The sequence below is a fragment of the Pseudorca crassidens genome, chromosome 13, assembly GCF_039906515.1.
Source record: "Pseudorca crassidens isolate mPseCra1 chromosome 13, mPseCra1.hap1, whole genome shotgun sequence".
Classification (NCBI taxonomy): Eukaryota; Metazoa; Chordata; class Mammalia; order Artiodactyla; family Delphinidae; genus Pseudorca; species Pseudorca crassidens.
The window spans coordinates 56,564,092-56,579,640 of NC_090308.1; the positions used below are offsets into that span (position 1 = coordinate 56,564,092).

At 33.4% G+C, this 15,549-nt stretch overlaps 1 protein-coding gene across 5 annotated transcripts in view; it reads left to right on the forward strand.

The window, feature by feature from the left end:
* ASCC3 (activating signal cointegrator 1 complex subunit 3) overlaps positions 1 to 15,549 on the forward strand; it is a 332,274-nt gene that overhangs the window by 35,310 nt on the left and 281,415 nt on the right. For all 5 annotated transcript variants that reach the window (XM_067702481.1, XM_067702479.1, XM_067702483.1 and 2 more), the window contains exon 4: positions 5,306 to 5,865. In XM_067702481.1, the coding sequence (XP_067558582.1) occupies positions 5,306 to 5,865 (560 nt within the window). The remainder of the gene's footprint in view (positions 1 to 5,305; positions 5,866 to 15,549) is intronic.

The following is a 15,549-nucleotide window of genomic DNA, read 5'->3' on the forward strand; positions in this document are numbered from 1 at the left end:
GGCCATTGTAGAAATGTGAATATGTGTTGGGTATCATTAGGTAATATTAGGTAAGATCTTAGGTGAGATAGGTGGTGTGGCTATGTAAGATATCCTAAATCTCAGTGTCATGAAGACTGCAATATACTGTCAAATGGATCAGTTAAAGAAATACATGTGAGAGAGAGGGCGCAAGTGCATGTGAGTGCACAAAATGTTAATTATTAAATTGTTAAATGGGAAAAATAGTGTGATTTCATGTAAAGCAATAAAGGTTTAAAAGCCATATGATTATTTAGTAGATGAAGAAAAAGCATTTTATGAATATCTAAAATCCAATTGCGATTAAAAAAAATACTTAGCTAACTAGGAATGGAAAAGGAACTTCCTTAATTTGCTAAAGGGTATCTATAAAAAACCCTAGATCAAATGTTATATTTAATGTTACAGCGTTGAAAAATATTCTCTTTTGAGATGGTGAATTAGAGAAGAATGCTCTCATCACTTCTGTTTCTCACTGTACTTGCTAATGTAACAAAGCAAGAAAAAGAAAGAAAGAGTATAAAGATTGAAAAAAACTGCCATTAGTCAAATGACTGTATTGTTAGAAAATGAATTTAGCAAGGTCAGTATAAAAATCAATTTTACTTCTACTTACGAGCAGCAGTTTTTCAAAAATGCCATTTTCAAAAGTATTAAAAATCATCAGATACCTAGATATAAATTTAACAAAAGGTGAGCAGGGTTTTCTCTTGGAAAACTAAAATATTATTGAGAGAAATTAAAGATGCCCTAAATAAATGGAGGGATATACAAAGGCTTGAAACACTCACTACTATAAAGATATCATTTTTACCCAAATTGATCTACAGGTTCAATGTGATCCCAGTCAAAATCTCAGCAGGTTTGTGTTTGTGGGTATGTGTTTGAATGTAGAAATTTACAAGATAATCTGAAAGTTATGTGGAAATTCAAAGGTGAAGAACAGCCAAGTCAACCTTGAGAAACAAAGAGGGAGAGCTTACTCTCTGGATATTGACTTATTATAAAGATCAGTAATTTAGACAGTGAAGGATTGATCCAAGGATAGATGAATAAACCAGATGGAAGAGAGTCCAAAAACTGGCCCACAGATATTAAGGATACTTGATTTATCATGAAGGACTTCAAGTAGTGAGACATGGCTGAATGTCTCACTACTTGAAGTCCTTTTGGGGGAATAAACTTCAGTTATTTAACCTTTCTATATCTGTGTTTCTCTGTACAATGAGGAGAATGATTGTAAGGTTCATGTGACAACTTTAGATAACATACTTGTTAGAAAAAAAGTACATTAACAGGCAGTGGACACAAATATGTAAGAGGGAAAAAATGATGAGAGTATGGGATAGTTATGTCTAAGTTGAATCATTTTTGTACTTTTTTATATGTAATGCTGTCCTAGGAAAGTTGCTGGTACAAGTATTTTACATACTTGTAAAATAAATCGTCATAACTATCAGTTAGCTAATCTCTATTCAAATATAAAATGTCTATAGCCACTTGCCTGCCTTGCTGGTATTTTTAACAAATGGAATGAGTTTAAGTTAATGATGTGATGCAGGGTTATAATATATTGGTATTTACAGTTACAGATCAAGTGTCAGGGATAAAATGGACATTTAAAGTTTGGCCATAACATGGAAAAATAAATTTGTAAAATACTTTCTCCTACACATTGAAGAATTAATTGTTCAAGGAACTCATTTGTTGACAACTTCTAAATTGAATATTTAGCAATTAAGGATGTAAACAGTTGATGGATATTTTTATTCATTTTTCAATTAAAATTTCCTACTCATCCTTTTTGAAGAATTCCTCAACTATAAAGGTAGGCAACTAAAAAGTTATAATTTACAACCTTTTAATTCTTAATATTATGTAATCAAAAGAAAAATACATAAGTAAATTGTGTATTGAGGATGATTTGATTGTCACTACTCAACTCTAATTTTACAAATTTGTTTTATGTTACAGTAATCAGTTACTAATTATATATTTACACTTTTACATTTCACATACATCTCATTTATTCTCAATATAACTGTAAAGCAGGCAGGACAATGATAATTTATTATTAATAAAAAGTATTCTAGGGCTTCCCTGGTGGCGCGGTGGTTGGGAGTCCGCCTGCCGATGCAGGGGACACGGGTTCGTGCCCCGGTCCAGGAAGATCCCACATGCCACGGAGCGGCTGGGCCCGTGAGCCATGGCCGCTGAGCCTGCGCGTCCGGAGCCTGTGCTTCGCAACGGGAGAGGCCACAACAGTGAGAGGCCCACGTACCGCAAAAAAAAAAAAAGTATTCTAGTGAACTTTTAAGCATATCTCTTTAAATGTATTGCAGTTGAAGTGCTAGGTGCATAGAGCCAGTTTTCTGGGCTATAGCACCAGTGTTTTATGTATAGAAAATTAGATGTTCAAGTGGTAGGTAACTAGACTAGCTTCCTTAAAGGTTTGGAGATCTTAAGTTTCAAACTTTAGTCAATTGATTATTTAATGAATATTTTATTCTTTACTGAGACTTTATTTTGAGGACAAAACGAATTTCCTAAAATCCCTATTCCTCTCAGAAAGATCAGCACAGTCAGTGGTGTAATTGACCGAAGAGTTTCAGACTAATAATCATTTAATCTTAGCAGTGGCAACAAATGCTGTTTGGTAATGCTTCTGAAAAACTGGAACTCCCAGACTCTCAAGTAGCGCGCTACAGAGATTCAGTTTTGAGAAACCCCTTTGTGGTGTGGACACGTGTCCGTTCTTAGCAGCCCAACGCAGAGATGGGATGGAGTAGGTTGTGCAGAAGAATTAGTAGTTAGGCAAGGATATTCACCTGAATGAACCACCCTTACCGAACAGGCTTAAAAGTTTAAAGTATTTGTTATTTTTGAAATTTTGTAGATTACAGAAGGGCTTAAATTAAAAATTTGAAACCTTGAGAAAATTGGTTTTGATCTTTGTAGATGTTTTATGAATCTGCAGTTATTTTTTTCTTCAGAAGTGAACTCATAACTTACATTTTTTTGTCACTTAATGTATTGTGGAGGTTATTTTACAGCAAGATATATGGATCCACAGCATTATGTTTAATGAATGTAATGTATGGCTGTAACATAATTTAACCAGTGACCTAATGATAGGTATTTAAGTTAATTCCACTTTTGGTAATAAATTGACTATTCTCAAATTTATTTATTTCCTACAGTGGTGATTATTTATTTGTTTGTCTAATAAATGAGAATTAGAGATAAATCTACTTTCTAGAAGTGTAGTGTAGTAGAAAGAACTTTTTTTAGGAGTTAGAAGATTTCTTTGAATCTTGTTTAATAACTAAATAGCTATTTGATCTCTCCCAAATTTAATTCTGAGTCTCTATTTTAGCATCTAAAAGATGGAGATAATTTTGTTAGGAAGAATTGAGATAATTTAATGTAAAAGTTCTTAGTAAGTTGTTTAAGGAAAATCCCAAGTTGCAAAAATGATACTATCTTTACCAAAGAGTAACATTTACAATGTTAGATAAAGAATGAGTTTGTAATTGTGAATTCCGGTTTTGGTCAGACTTCGGTAGTCCCAAACCTGTTGAATTATCTGTAGAGTTATTACAATCCCTAAGTTATCCAAAACCTAAGTTCTCCAAACCACATATGTAGACTGAATAAGTAAAATATACACAAATCCTATTCAATTAATTAATTCAAAAGCATTAGTTAATTTCTAGAAGATTTTTGTCATGTATTCTCCTAAATACTAAAAGAATAATTATATGTCAGATGGTGTTTTATAAATTCTTTATAATTGTAAAAGTAGACTCCATACTTAAAGAATTAAATAACGACATACATCGTAAAATTGCTTATCTTCACTTACATAAACTGTTAGTCTTCCACACACATTTGTAAACATCAAATGAAAAAAAACAATAAAAAGTTACTCAGGCAATGTGGTATAATGTAGGAACACTAGTTTGGTGTCATTGAGGCCTGGGTTCACTTCAATTCAACAGTTTAAATCTCTGCTGAGACACCTATTTTTGGCTAGGTAACAGTGAGGGAATACAGGAAGGTACACAGTATTATCCTGACTTTGAAAGAGGCGATTGAGCTGGATTCTGAAACATGGGTAGTATTTGAATAATCAGAGGCCTTGGGGAAGATTAAAATAAAGGCATAGGAAATAGGCATAGAATAGAACAGGACCTGAGTTTTGGATGTTAAGAAATTCTTGTTGGCTGGAGCAGGAAATGTATAATAGCCAGTAAAGCTGGAAAAAAAGAATGGGGTCAGTTCCTGGCATGACTTGAAAACAAAGTATAGGAGTTTGGGTTGAATTTCTGAACTATATCGTAAGCTGCTCAAGATTTGTGATTAATGTGATTGGAGCCATGGTTTCAGGAAGATGATGGTGTTAATTATATTATTGCTAACTTTACCAATATTACTTTAGGTTAAGTCCCATTGACTTTTGGGACCTTTTCAAGATTGAATTTCCTTTTTTCTGCTCTTAGAATATTCTTTGAATTCTATGACACATATACAGGTTCTTCTTTTATTTGAGGGAATCAGATATGAGATATTAATGCCTTAAAGAAATTAGGGGCTGCTCCTTTTTACTTCCTCTTACTTTAGTAAGAATTTACCTCTGGCCTCTTCTCAAGAGCAGAATTTAAAAGAAAATGTGTAATATGGCTGACTTTATTTTAAAAGATTCTTTTTATGTTCATCCTTGACCTTTCTACCCTTGTAGAAAAGGTATTAAATGTTGTTAAAACTTTATTTTTTATTGAAGTGTAGTTGATTTATGTATTAAATATTTTTGAATGAAAACTATGTAAATTTATTTCTTGCCATCTCAAGTGTATAGTACGTGGAAAGGAAGTTAGGGATTTGTGAGGCTTGCTTCCAGCTCCAAAAGTCTATAATTCAGACTTTTTTTGCACCTTACTTATTTAACTAGCTCATCAAATCAGTTTTTAAAATTTGGTTTTAAATAAGATTTAGCTAATGCTTCAAATTGTTTTTAGAAAGAGGTCAGGGGTTGTTGTAGGTAATTACTTTGCTATAACACTGATAATGGGTTATTTACCTAATACAATTCTTTGGGAATTTGGGAATGGACTTAAAGGGATTTACCTGTTCCTGAATTGGCTATCTTTATCCATCTATAGCAAAATGTCAGTGTGTTTTCACTGTTGGATTTACTCAGAGGAAGATTTGTAGTAGTTTCTTTGAAAATGGAAACTTCAGCCATGATCCATTTGAGCTAATGCTGTTTCTTTTGTCTGAATAGTTGGAACGGATAATGGGAAAGAAGCAATTGAAAGTGCGGCTGCATTTCTCTTCAAGACATTTCACTTGAAGGACTCTGTTGGTCACAAGGAGACAAAGGCTATCAAACAGATGTTTGGTCCCTTTCCCTCATCATCTGCCACTGCAGCTTGTAATGCTACTAATCGAATTACTTCTCGTTTTTGTAAAGACAGTCTTACTGCTCTCGTCCAGATGACAACAGATGAATATGGTGATAGAGTTTTATTTGGTAAAAATTTAGCATTTTCCTTTGACATGCATGATTTGGACCACTTTGACGAGCTGCCAATAAATGGTGAATCCCAGAAAACTATAAGTTTGGATTACAAGAAGTTTCTGACTGACCATTTTCAGGAGCATTCCGCTCCGGACCTCAAGCCTGTGGAAAAAGCAAACGACTCCTTTTTGTGGTGTGAAGTTGAGAAGTACTTAAATGCAACTTTAAATGAAATGGCCGAAGCAACAAGAATAGAAGATCTTTGCTGTACTTTATACGATATGCTTGCTTCTGTTAAAAGTGGTGATGAACTTCAGGATGAGGTATAGTTGAAGTAATTGCAGTTTTATCTTAATGTGAATTATCTTAATGAAATAGCCTTTTAAAATATGGGTGGCTGGCAAAGAAAGTATTTCTTTAATATTGTGCTACAGTGGTCAAATATGTAGCCAAATGGTTTTACATAGTAGACATGTGTATCTTTCCACTACATAGTTGTAGGAGGACTGTGGGTGTAATGAATAGTAGAAGAGTCTAGGGCAGTAGTTTGGGTGTCCACAAGTCCTGGTTACTGGGACAGTTCTGGTTAAACCTGTTGTTACATTGTAATAATTAGTAGTGTCTCTTCAAAAAGTATATAGGTTTGAATGATAAATTATATGGTTAATCTAGTAATAACTGTTTACATTTGTACAGCATTATATATTTCTATGAGTTCTTTGATGAAAATATAATAAACTTCAAAACTTTAGAAATTTTATCTATATACTGAATGACTTACTGATTTAGAAAAATATTTTTGACTAGTTTCTATGATTGAAAGAGTAAGCTTTGAAAAACAGACTGATCTAGAAGTAATTGGACTGTTTTATACTACTTGTTCAATAAAGAATTGTGTCTTTATAAGTTTTTTATATCACACAAAGGAAACATTATTTTAATTCCTTTCTATGCCACCATTTGCTTATGTTATTCAAAATGATGAATTACTCTTACCGTCACATGAAAAGTTCAGTTTTGCTCTCAGTTACTGGCATTATATTCATTATCTGATATAAATTTAAAATAATGTCAGCCCAGTTTTAATACTGGATGAGTAACATATTTGATGAAGTATTAAGAGAGGTGGCATATTGTTGTAGAAAGGGCAGAGACTGAAATCAGAAGTCTTTCCTTTCCCACATTTTGGTAGTGAGAGTTCAGGTAATTGAATCCCCTAGAGGCTTTTTTTGCTGGGTTCTCTCAGGATAAAAAGAATGTGTAGATTATAGAATTGGTATAAGTCTTAAATGAGATACCATGTGTGAGATGATAAGTAGCATTTAATAAATACTCGTTACATGGTAGCTGTGATTATTTTTGTTATTGTTGTCATTATTGAAATTAAGAATTTGAAAATCACATGGAGTATCAGGAATGTAGAAAAAAATCTAGGTTTCCCCCACCCCCAGAGGAGAATTAATTTAGGGAATTATCTGTTTCCATATATCAGAGTTTTATTAGAGTGTATACCTGATAGATCAGTAAATAAATTTTTATCTATGTCTTGTTATATATAGATGTTTCAAGTAATTAATAAAATGATGCTTGGAGGCTGGGTCTTAATTCAGAGAATTATTATTTTTACTGCTTTTTTTTTTTCTGTTTTGCTTTTTTAAGTCTCACTATTCTAAAGAAAATCTTTTGAATTGAGTTTTTGAAGTGAGTTCTGATTTTAAGTCTTTGGTAAAATAGAAAAGGTGTTAATAGGAAAATACTTGGGAATATTGGAGATGGCATATACATATCTCTTGGTATTATTTCAATATTAAATGCTATTTGCAGTTATTAATATTGATGTAAGTATTGATAGAGTTCTGTAACAAGTTCTTTGGAAAAGTGAATTTTGAGTTATTGATATTATCATAGTTCGTGGTTGTACAGCTGGGGTTCATTCTTTATAGCATTTCTTTTTTTTTTTTGCGGTACGTGGGCCTCTCACTGTTGTGGCCTCTCCCGTTGCAGAGCACAGGCTCCGGACGTGCAGGCTCAGCCACCATGGCTCATGGGTCCAGCCGCTCTGCGGCATGTGGGATCTTCCCAGACCGGGGCACGAACCCCTGTCCCCAGCATTGGCAGGTGGACTCTCAACCACTGCGCCACCAGGGAAGCCCATCTTTACAGCATTTCTAATTTTACATGTGCTATTAGCATTATTTCTTGACTCTATGCGGATGGTGTTATTGACCCATGTGAGTTCAGTCCTGAACCTAGCCCTGTTCCAGATATGTGCCTGATCCTAAACTTGGGTAGAATGTCTTCTGAGGGAAGACTATTTTTTTAGTACTTATTTGCATTATAGGTGATTCCAGCATCCTTTGAAATTTTGATATAGAGTAATTAGCATGGTTTAATACAGTAGTTCCCAAACTTTGTTCTCAAAACTCCTTTACGCTCTTAAAAATTACAGAGGATCTCATAGAGTTTTCCTTATGTTGTTTATCAATATGTTCTATTGATATTTATTGTATTAAAAATTAAAACAAAAATTTTAATATATTATTAAATATTGTATTTATTAAAATAATACTAAAATAATACTAAATCTATTAATTAATATAAGTAACTAAATCTATTACATTGATACTAATAACACTAAATCTGTTACATTAATATAAGTAGCATTTTTATGAAAAGTAACTTCTCTGAAATAAAAAATAGTATGAAGAATGGCATTGTATGACATTTTTTCAAATCAATTAAATGTCTATCTTAATATAAGACAGCTAGATTCCCATATGTGCTTCTGCATGCAGTCTGTTCTGATATTACACATTATGTAGCCTCTGGAAATCTCCACTCACTTTATGCTCATGGGAGGATGAGATGAATGAGGCAAAGACTATTTTAGTGTTATTATGAAAATAGTTTTGGCTTCATGGACCTCCTGAAAGGATCCTGGAGATTCTAGACCAGACTTTGAGAATCACTGATTTAATGTATATACTACAATTTGGTAAGGAGGCTGTCGTGATGTTTTTGGTACCCAGAGTAGGAAATCTAATATTACCATGCTGAATGATTAACATTAATGTTTCATGAAAAGGTTTTATATCTATTAGGCATTGTACATTCTTTTTGGTAGTCTTAGCCCTGCTAGAATATAAGGACACCAACATTAACCAGGTTGACATTAAAATAATGTCTCTTCAACTGTGAGGACAAAATATGTGCTGCTTTTTCTGTCGTCTTTCCACCAAATAATCAGAAGAGCCCTTCCCCTGCCCAGAGTCTGAATAGAGAGCTACCATTGGGTAAAATTATACTTAGAGAATATTTAGAATCATTGAGTTCCCCCACCCAATGTATTATTTGTGTGTCTAGCATTCTATCCAAGTGGTGCCCATATAATAAGGGCTACTTACTCTAATGAAGAGTTTCTTTTTTTCAAAAGGCATCTTATCCCTTGCTTGAGTAGTCCTCATGTAACTTACTTGTTTTGCTGCCTGATAACTGCTCCTGTTACGTCTGCCATTTAGTCTTGTGTCTGTACAGGGGCAGTGAAGTTGTAGATGTCTACTCTTTTATATGACTGTGTTTTAGACATGTGATGGCAGTTAAATTTTTCCCTTCCTTAGCCTTTTTTTCTAAGTGTAAAACTCCTTCAGTTTTCCTCTACATTAACATTAATCCATTATATCAACACAATCTGTGTACAGTTGTTCAGTTCTCCATAGATCTAACAGTATTGACCAGAATGCTTTCATCATCTCATTTCAAAGATATCAAACTTTCAGTTGCTTATCCAATCTAAGAACAACTAACCTAATAATCTCATAGGAAAAAGAATTAAGACTATTTTGCCATGATTTTACTTGTGAATTCTGTTCTTCTGTTATATTTCCATGTGTTGATATTTAAGTTATAATAATTTTCACAACCCATCATTTTTATCATTTCTTTTTTAAATTGGGGAATTTTGCCTTCATCTGGAACTTCTGTTTTCCTTTGTTATTTCTCAGAGATATTAATGACTCTGACCTCAACTCTGTAAGCAGTTCTTGAACCTTGGGATATGATTCATCAAGGTCTGAACACCTGAACTTATTTATTTGAAGAAGTTAGGTAATTCCTTACTACTTTCTCCATAAGGTAGAACTCAATATTTCTCCATGGGTAGCATTCAATATTTTTGGTATTTGTTCTGCTCTTTCCTGTCTTAAGCTAATATTCTTTGTAGGAGAAGATGCATGCAAAGTGAGAATGGACTTGCTTCTCCCATCTTCCTCAGGGAAGAACATATGTCCTGGTTTTATTTCCTTGCTTCAAGCTTGGTAAAAGAACTCTGTCATTTCTCTCGTTTTTACGTGCCTAGATATTTTTAGAGCTTTAACCATATAGACACTACTATAATAGGTTTTAAAAACATATATGTAATTATGATAGTTTTTATTGTGATTTTGCTACCATATTGTCTCTCATGTCCCTCTAATATTTTTCAGTTTATAGTTCCTGCGTAGCCATAGTGTTTTATTAAAATCCAATTTTTTTCTCTTATTTTTTTCAGGATTGTGGTGGAAATTCTAGTCTTTTATGCCATTTCATTTTTTAATGCCAACTGTTCTTTACACAACTTTATTTTTCTAATTTAAAACAAAGTATCATTGTAGAAAATTTAGAACATAAAATGTAGGAACGAAATCATCTGTAAGATTCTCACTACTATCTAGCGATGGCCACTGCAAATATTTTGGAGTATATATTTGAAAAAGTATGAATACTGAAGAAAATGGGTCCTATAGTATATGTAATGCTTTTTTGTTACTTAACACTTCTATGCATGTTTTTATGACAATAAAACATGCAATATATTATCTATTGTATTTTTTTTAGTTGAAGTATAGTTGATTTACAATGTGATTAGTTTCAGATATGTAACACGGTGATTTGATTAATAAATTTTAATGGCTGCATAGTATACATTTATCATCATATCCTAGTTTATTAAATTAATACTCTGCTATTGAAGATTTAAGTTAAATCTAGCCTCTCCCTATTATAAATAACATTGCAATAAAAACTTTTATGCTAAATATTTGCTAATACATATTTTTCCCTTGAATATATTACTAGTACTGAAAATTTTGCATGCAAAAGTACTGGCGAAATTCTTTCCTGAAAGAATCTACCCGTGTACATTTCTGCCTATAGTGTATAAGAGTATCCTCGTACTTACGTTCTTGCCAACCCCGTTTATTAGGGAGATAATTATATCTCACTGTTTTAATTACACTTGTTATTACTACTGAGGTTAAAGATTTTTTCCCCGTATATTTATAGGCCACTTACTGCTTTCTAGTGAGAATTGCCAATTTTTCATTTGATGAAGTTCAATTATTCTTTATATGAGAATTTATAATGAGATTAAAAAAATTTTTGTGATGTTTTGAGTGTACAAATAGGCAAGTCTATTCATCTTTTCATTTAGGAATCTTTTTTTGGTATTATGCTTAGAAAGGCGATTCCAAAGACATGATTGAACCTCCCATCTCTCTTGAACTTTTTTCTTTTTAGTCTCACTGGTTTTAGTCAGAATGTTACTTGGATCAGATGTATCTTTGTATTTAATTTGTAGGTGCATATCTGAATATGTCCATATTGCATACTCTAAAGTGATCTAGCCATTTTCTCCCAAGGTTCTTATTACTTCCACATTGTCTGCCATTTTATGTTATTCATTCCTACTTTTACTTTTTAAGGGATGAAATTTTCATGAGGAAAGTTCATGTTCTACTTTTAGCTGAATGTAAAATTTAGGGAAGGTCAAGATGGTTGAAGTGTTACCTGCTATAACAGGTCTCTTAAGTTTTATGGTCTACATTGGGAAAGCACTGGCTGTATTTTTTTATTTATTTTGATTGAATGTTGCTTTTACCTCCTTCTTTGTGGCTCAAATTGTTAGAATAATGGGCTGAATATGACGATAAAATAGATAAATATAAGTTCATATACTTGTAACCAGGAACGCTGTTAATTATAGGTAGAAGATCTAGTTCAGCAGCTTTCTCTAGTTGCGGCGAGCGGGGACTACTCTTCGTTGCAGTGTGCAGGCTTCTCATTGCGGTGGCTTCTCTTGTTGCAGAGCAGGGCTCTAGGTGCACGGGCTTCAGTAGTTGTGGCATGCGGGCTCAGTAGTTGCAGCTCGTGGCCTCTAGAGAGCAGGCTTAACAGTTGTGGCACACAGTCTTAGTTGCTCTGTGGCATGTGGGACCTTTGCGGACCAGGGCTTGAACCCGTGTCCCCTCCATTGGCAGGCGGTTTCTTAACCTGCGCCACCTGGGAAGTCCCGAAAAGGTATTATTAATATGTTAACTTAAACTCACAGTGAGGACTTAAAAATACTTGCTTGTTTCCAATTTGTGGTAATAACAGATTCCAAACTATTTTGCTCATAGTTGGAATGGTTGTTCGAGGAGTAAGACCTTTTACCAAATTTCGTACATTTAGTCTTATTCTTCTCTGTTTGGCACTGTTCATTCACTTGTTTATTCATTCATTCTCAGCTGTGTGTCAAGTACTCTTAGGTTTGGGGAGACAAAAAGGAAAGGTAACAAAGTTCAATCAACTCACTCCCATTATCTTGCTTTCTTAAGTCTCCTCCTCTTGGAATTTTCATACATATATTTAAAAGGAGAATGGGCATGAAAATTATGTTTGATATAATGAATGTTATGACTAATTTGGAAGAGCATATGGATTTTATAAGTTGAGCAATATCTGTAATGTTTTGATATGGGAAAGAAATAAGATAAATACATTTTATTAGCAGAATAAAGAATAAATTTCTGTGTTTGAGATGAGTAAAAAACGTTCTGGATAATGTTTATCCAGTTGAAAAACATAGATAAGTATGACTTAGATTTAGAAATTGCTGTAAACATTTTAAAAATCTTTAAAATTTAATACATTATTTGTCCAGCTTTATATGTACATGTGCACATATGCACATACATACATATGATGGCTGTAAATTTCTTTTCAGTAACGCAACTAAAAATCAGCATATTTTGTTTTTAAGAATCAAGGAAGCTATCAATTTGCCACGTGCATGAAAATGTAAAGTAAGCTTTTAAATATACAATGGTACCTAGCTTTAACCTTACTTACTATACATCTAATTAATTATAGTATGTGAGGAATAAATAGTATTTACATTCCAAGTAGTTTTAACTAAGTCGTGACCTTGGTTTTAGCTTTGTTAAGTTGTTGTGTTAGATTAAGTACCTGTAAATAATGAACATTAGTTATTCTGAAAATATAATTTATCTCATTCTCTGCAGTGCAACAATTTGCATAGCACATTTTTCTTGAGAGATAAATAAATGCTAAATAAATGCTGTCCTAATTTTCACAGTCACTTTCTTTTGTTGTTTAAGACTTTATTTTGGAATGTATGAATACTTAATAATTTTTTATGCCACAAACCAAACTAAGAATAATTTACAATGTTATAAATAACATACTCTGCTTTATGTAATTATTCTGATACTGAGTTCCATATGGACTGTTAATTCAAAACTTTTTTCAGAATTACTCAGTTAACATTTTCTTTTAACATACTTCATTATTCTTTGTTTTCAATACGCACATCATTTCATGTGCTAATCTAAAATTGCTTGTTATCTCAAAGGAAGACATTCCCTAAATTGAGTATAGTTTTTCTTTGAATACCATGTTTACTACAGTGTATAATGTATGCTGTTTATACAGTAGAGGTGTAGGTACAACTCTAAGTTTTAAAATGCCTCCCTTTATAATTAAGAAAGGAAATACATGGATTTGCCTTAGTTTAATTTATGAGAATCAGAATGCCTCCTCTTTTTCTTGGGGCTTATTGGATAGTCACTGGTGCATCACATGGTTTTCCAATCCTTCTACTATTCTTAGAATCCCAGCCTGAGTAGAGAATTTGTAAATTACCCTGTTTTAATACTAATACCTAAGGTTATTCTAACTTCATAAAATAAACTTCTGGAGCTTTATTTATCTGGGTTTTTTTTTTTTTTTTTTTTTTGCGGTACGCGGGCCTCTCACTGCCGTGGCCTCTCCGGCCGTGGAGCACAGGCTCCGGACGCGCAGGCCCAGCGGCCATGGCTCACGGGCCCAGCTGCTCCGCGGCATGTGGGATCCTCCTAGACCGGGGCACGAACCCGTGTCCCCTGCATCGGCAGGCGGACTCTCAACCACTGTGCCACCAGGGAAGCCCTATTTATCTGTGTTTTAAAAGGTTTCTATAAGAAAGCAATTATTTCTTTCATGAAAGTTTGAAGCAAGTATGCTTCTAAAACTATGTTGCCTGGTATCTTTTTGTAGGGCAGACATTAATTAGCAATTCAGATTTTCCAGTCGTTGGTTTATTCAAATATTCTATTTATTCTTAAATCAAATTTGATAATTTTATATATTTTCTGTGAAATTAGCCATTTCACTAGCCAAGTATTCAAGCTTTTTGCTCTAAAGTTATTCATAATGTCTTCTTATTTAAAAAGAAAATTTTTTTTACACTAGCTTTTGGTTACGTTGCCCCTGTATTTCTGTCTGTTTTCTACTTTCTAATTTTTGATAGAGGAGTGTTTGTTTTCAGAGAACCAGCTTTTAATTTTTTTGCTCTTCTCTTTATTTTTTTTCCCCACATATGTTTTAGCTTTTATTCATATTGCAGGTATTAGTTTTAAATAATAAGACATCTGGCAGTTTCCCAATCTTTAGATATGAAGTAGTTGGGACAAGCCTGATGTCCTTGTAGTTACATCTAGTTATAGCAGGTGTATTTGTTTCACAGTAGAAATGGGTTTCTTCTTTAAAAATTTTAATCTGTTTATAACTACTTGTTTTCTTATGCAATCAATAATAATGATAACATTTGAAATACTCAAAAAATATAAAGTGACATCAAGGACATTTATTGTATCTGAAAAATAAAGTAGATTCCAATGAGAATGTTAAAAGAGATGTATATTTTATGACCCGATAACTAATGCTGATAGAAAATGACCTCATATTGATCATTATTTACCTCTTTTCATTACTTACTCATTTTCTCCACAAAGATTTGTTAGGCATCTTTTTTATATTTTACTAGGTAGTTTTTGTTTAAACCACAAGTGTACAATCATTTAAACTTTACAAATATTTATCAGCAGTAGGAGAATAATCACCTTGATTGATATAGATTTAAAATTCTTTTTTCCTTGAATCATTTATCATCTTTTTTTAATTAATAAACTTTTTAAATAGCAGCCTTAAGTTTACAGAAAAATTGAGCAAAAAGGATAGAATGTTCCAATATACCCTCTTTTATTTTGTTTCATAAATTCTTTTAATGGAAGCGACTGCTTTGTTACCTCTTGGAGCTTTGTAATAGTACTTACTTGAAAGTCTTTATCACATTGTTCCATATTACCTTCTTCTGGAGTGAACTTAAGTTCCATTGTTGATTTTGTTGACTGTCATTTTTAGTTTAAGATTTCTTCATATGTTTTAGAATTTTAATTATGCTGATGGTGATGTTGATTTGTAGCTTCTTCCTTCCACGTTCCCCCTCCTCCCCATCTTAGATTGCTATAGAGTTGTGGCCCCAAGTCTCATTTTGGTAGTAGTTCTTTTCAGCCCCTTCTTATAAACAGGGGAGCCCCATGCCCATGCTCTGGCCTCAGCTAAGCCTTGTTCTGCTTTGCACATTGTTTACAAGGAGCACTTTTTTTTTTTTTTACATTTTGACCATGCCACAGCATGTGGGATCTTAGTTCCCCTACCAAGGATTGAAGCCGTGCCCCCTGTGGTGGAATCGTGAAGTCTTAACCATTGGACTGCCCGGGAAGTCCCCACAGAGCGCTTTTCATCTAGGTTATCTCACAGGAGCCAGACTCCTGGCCTTGCTGTCTAGAACTGGAGCTCAGCTTGTTACTTTAGCCCAACTCGGTGTTTTACTTTTTTTGGCTCAATTTCTGGTCCAGGGAGATATTTTT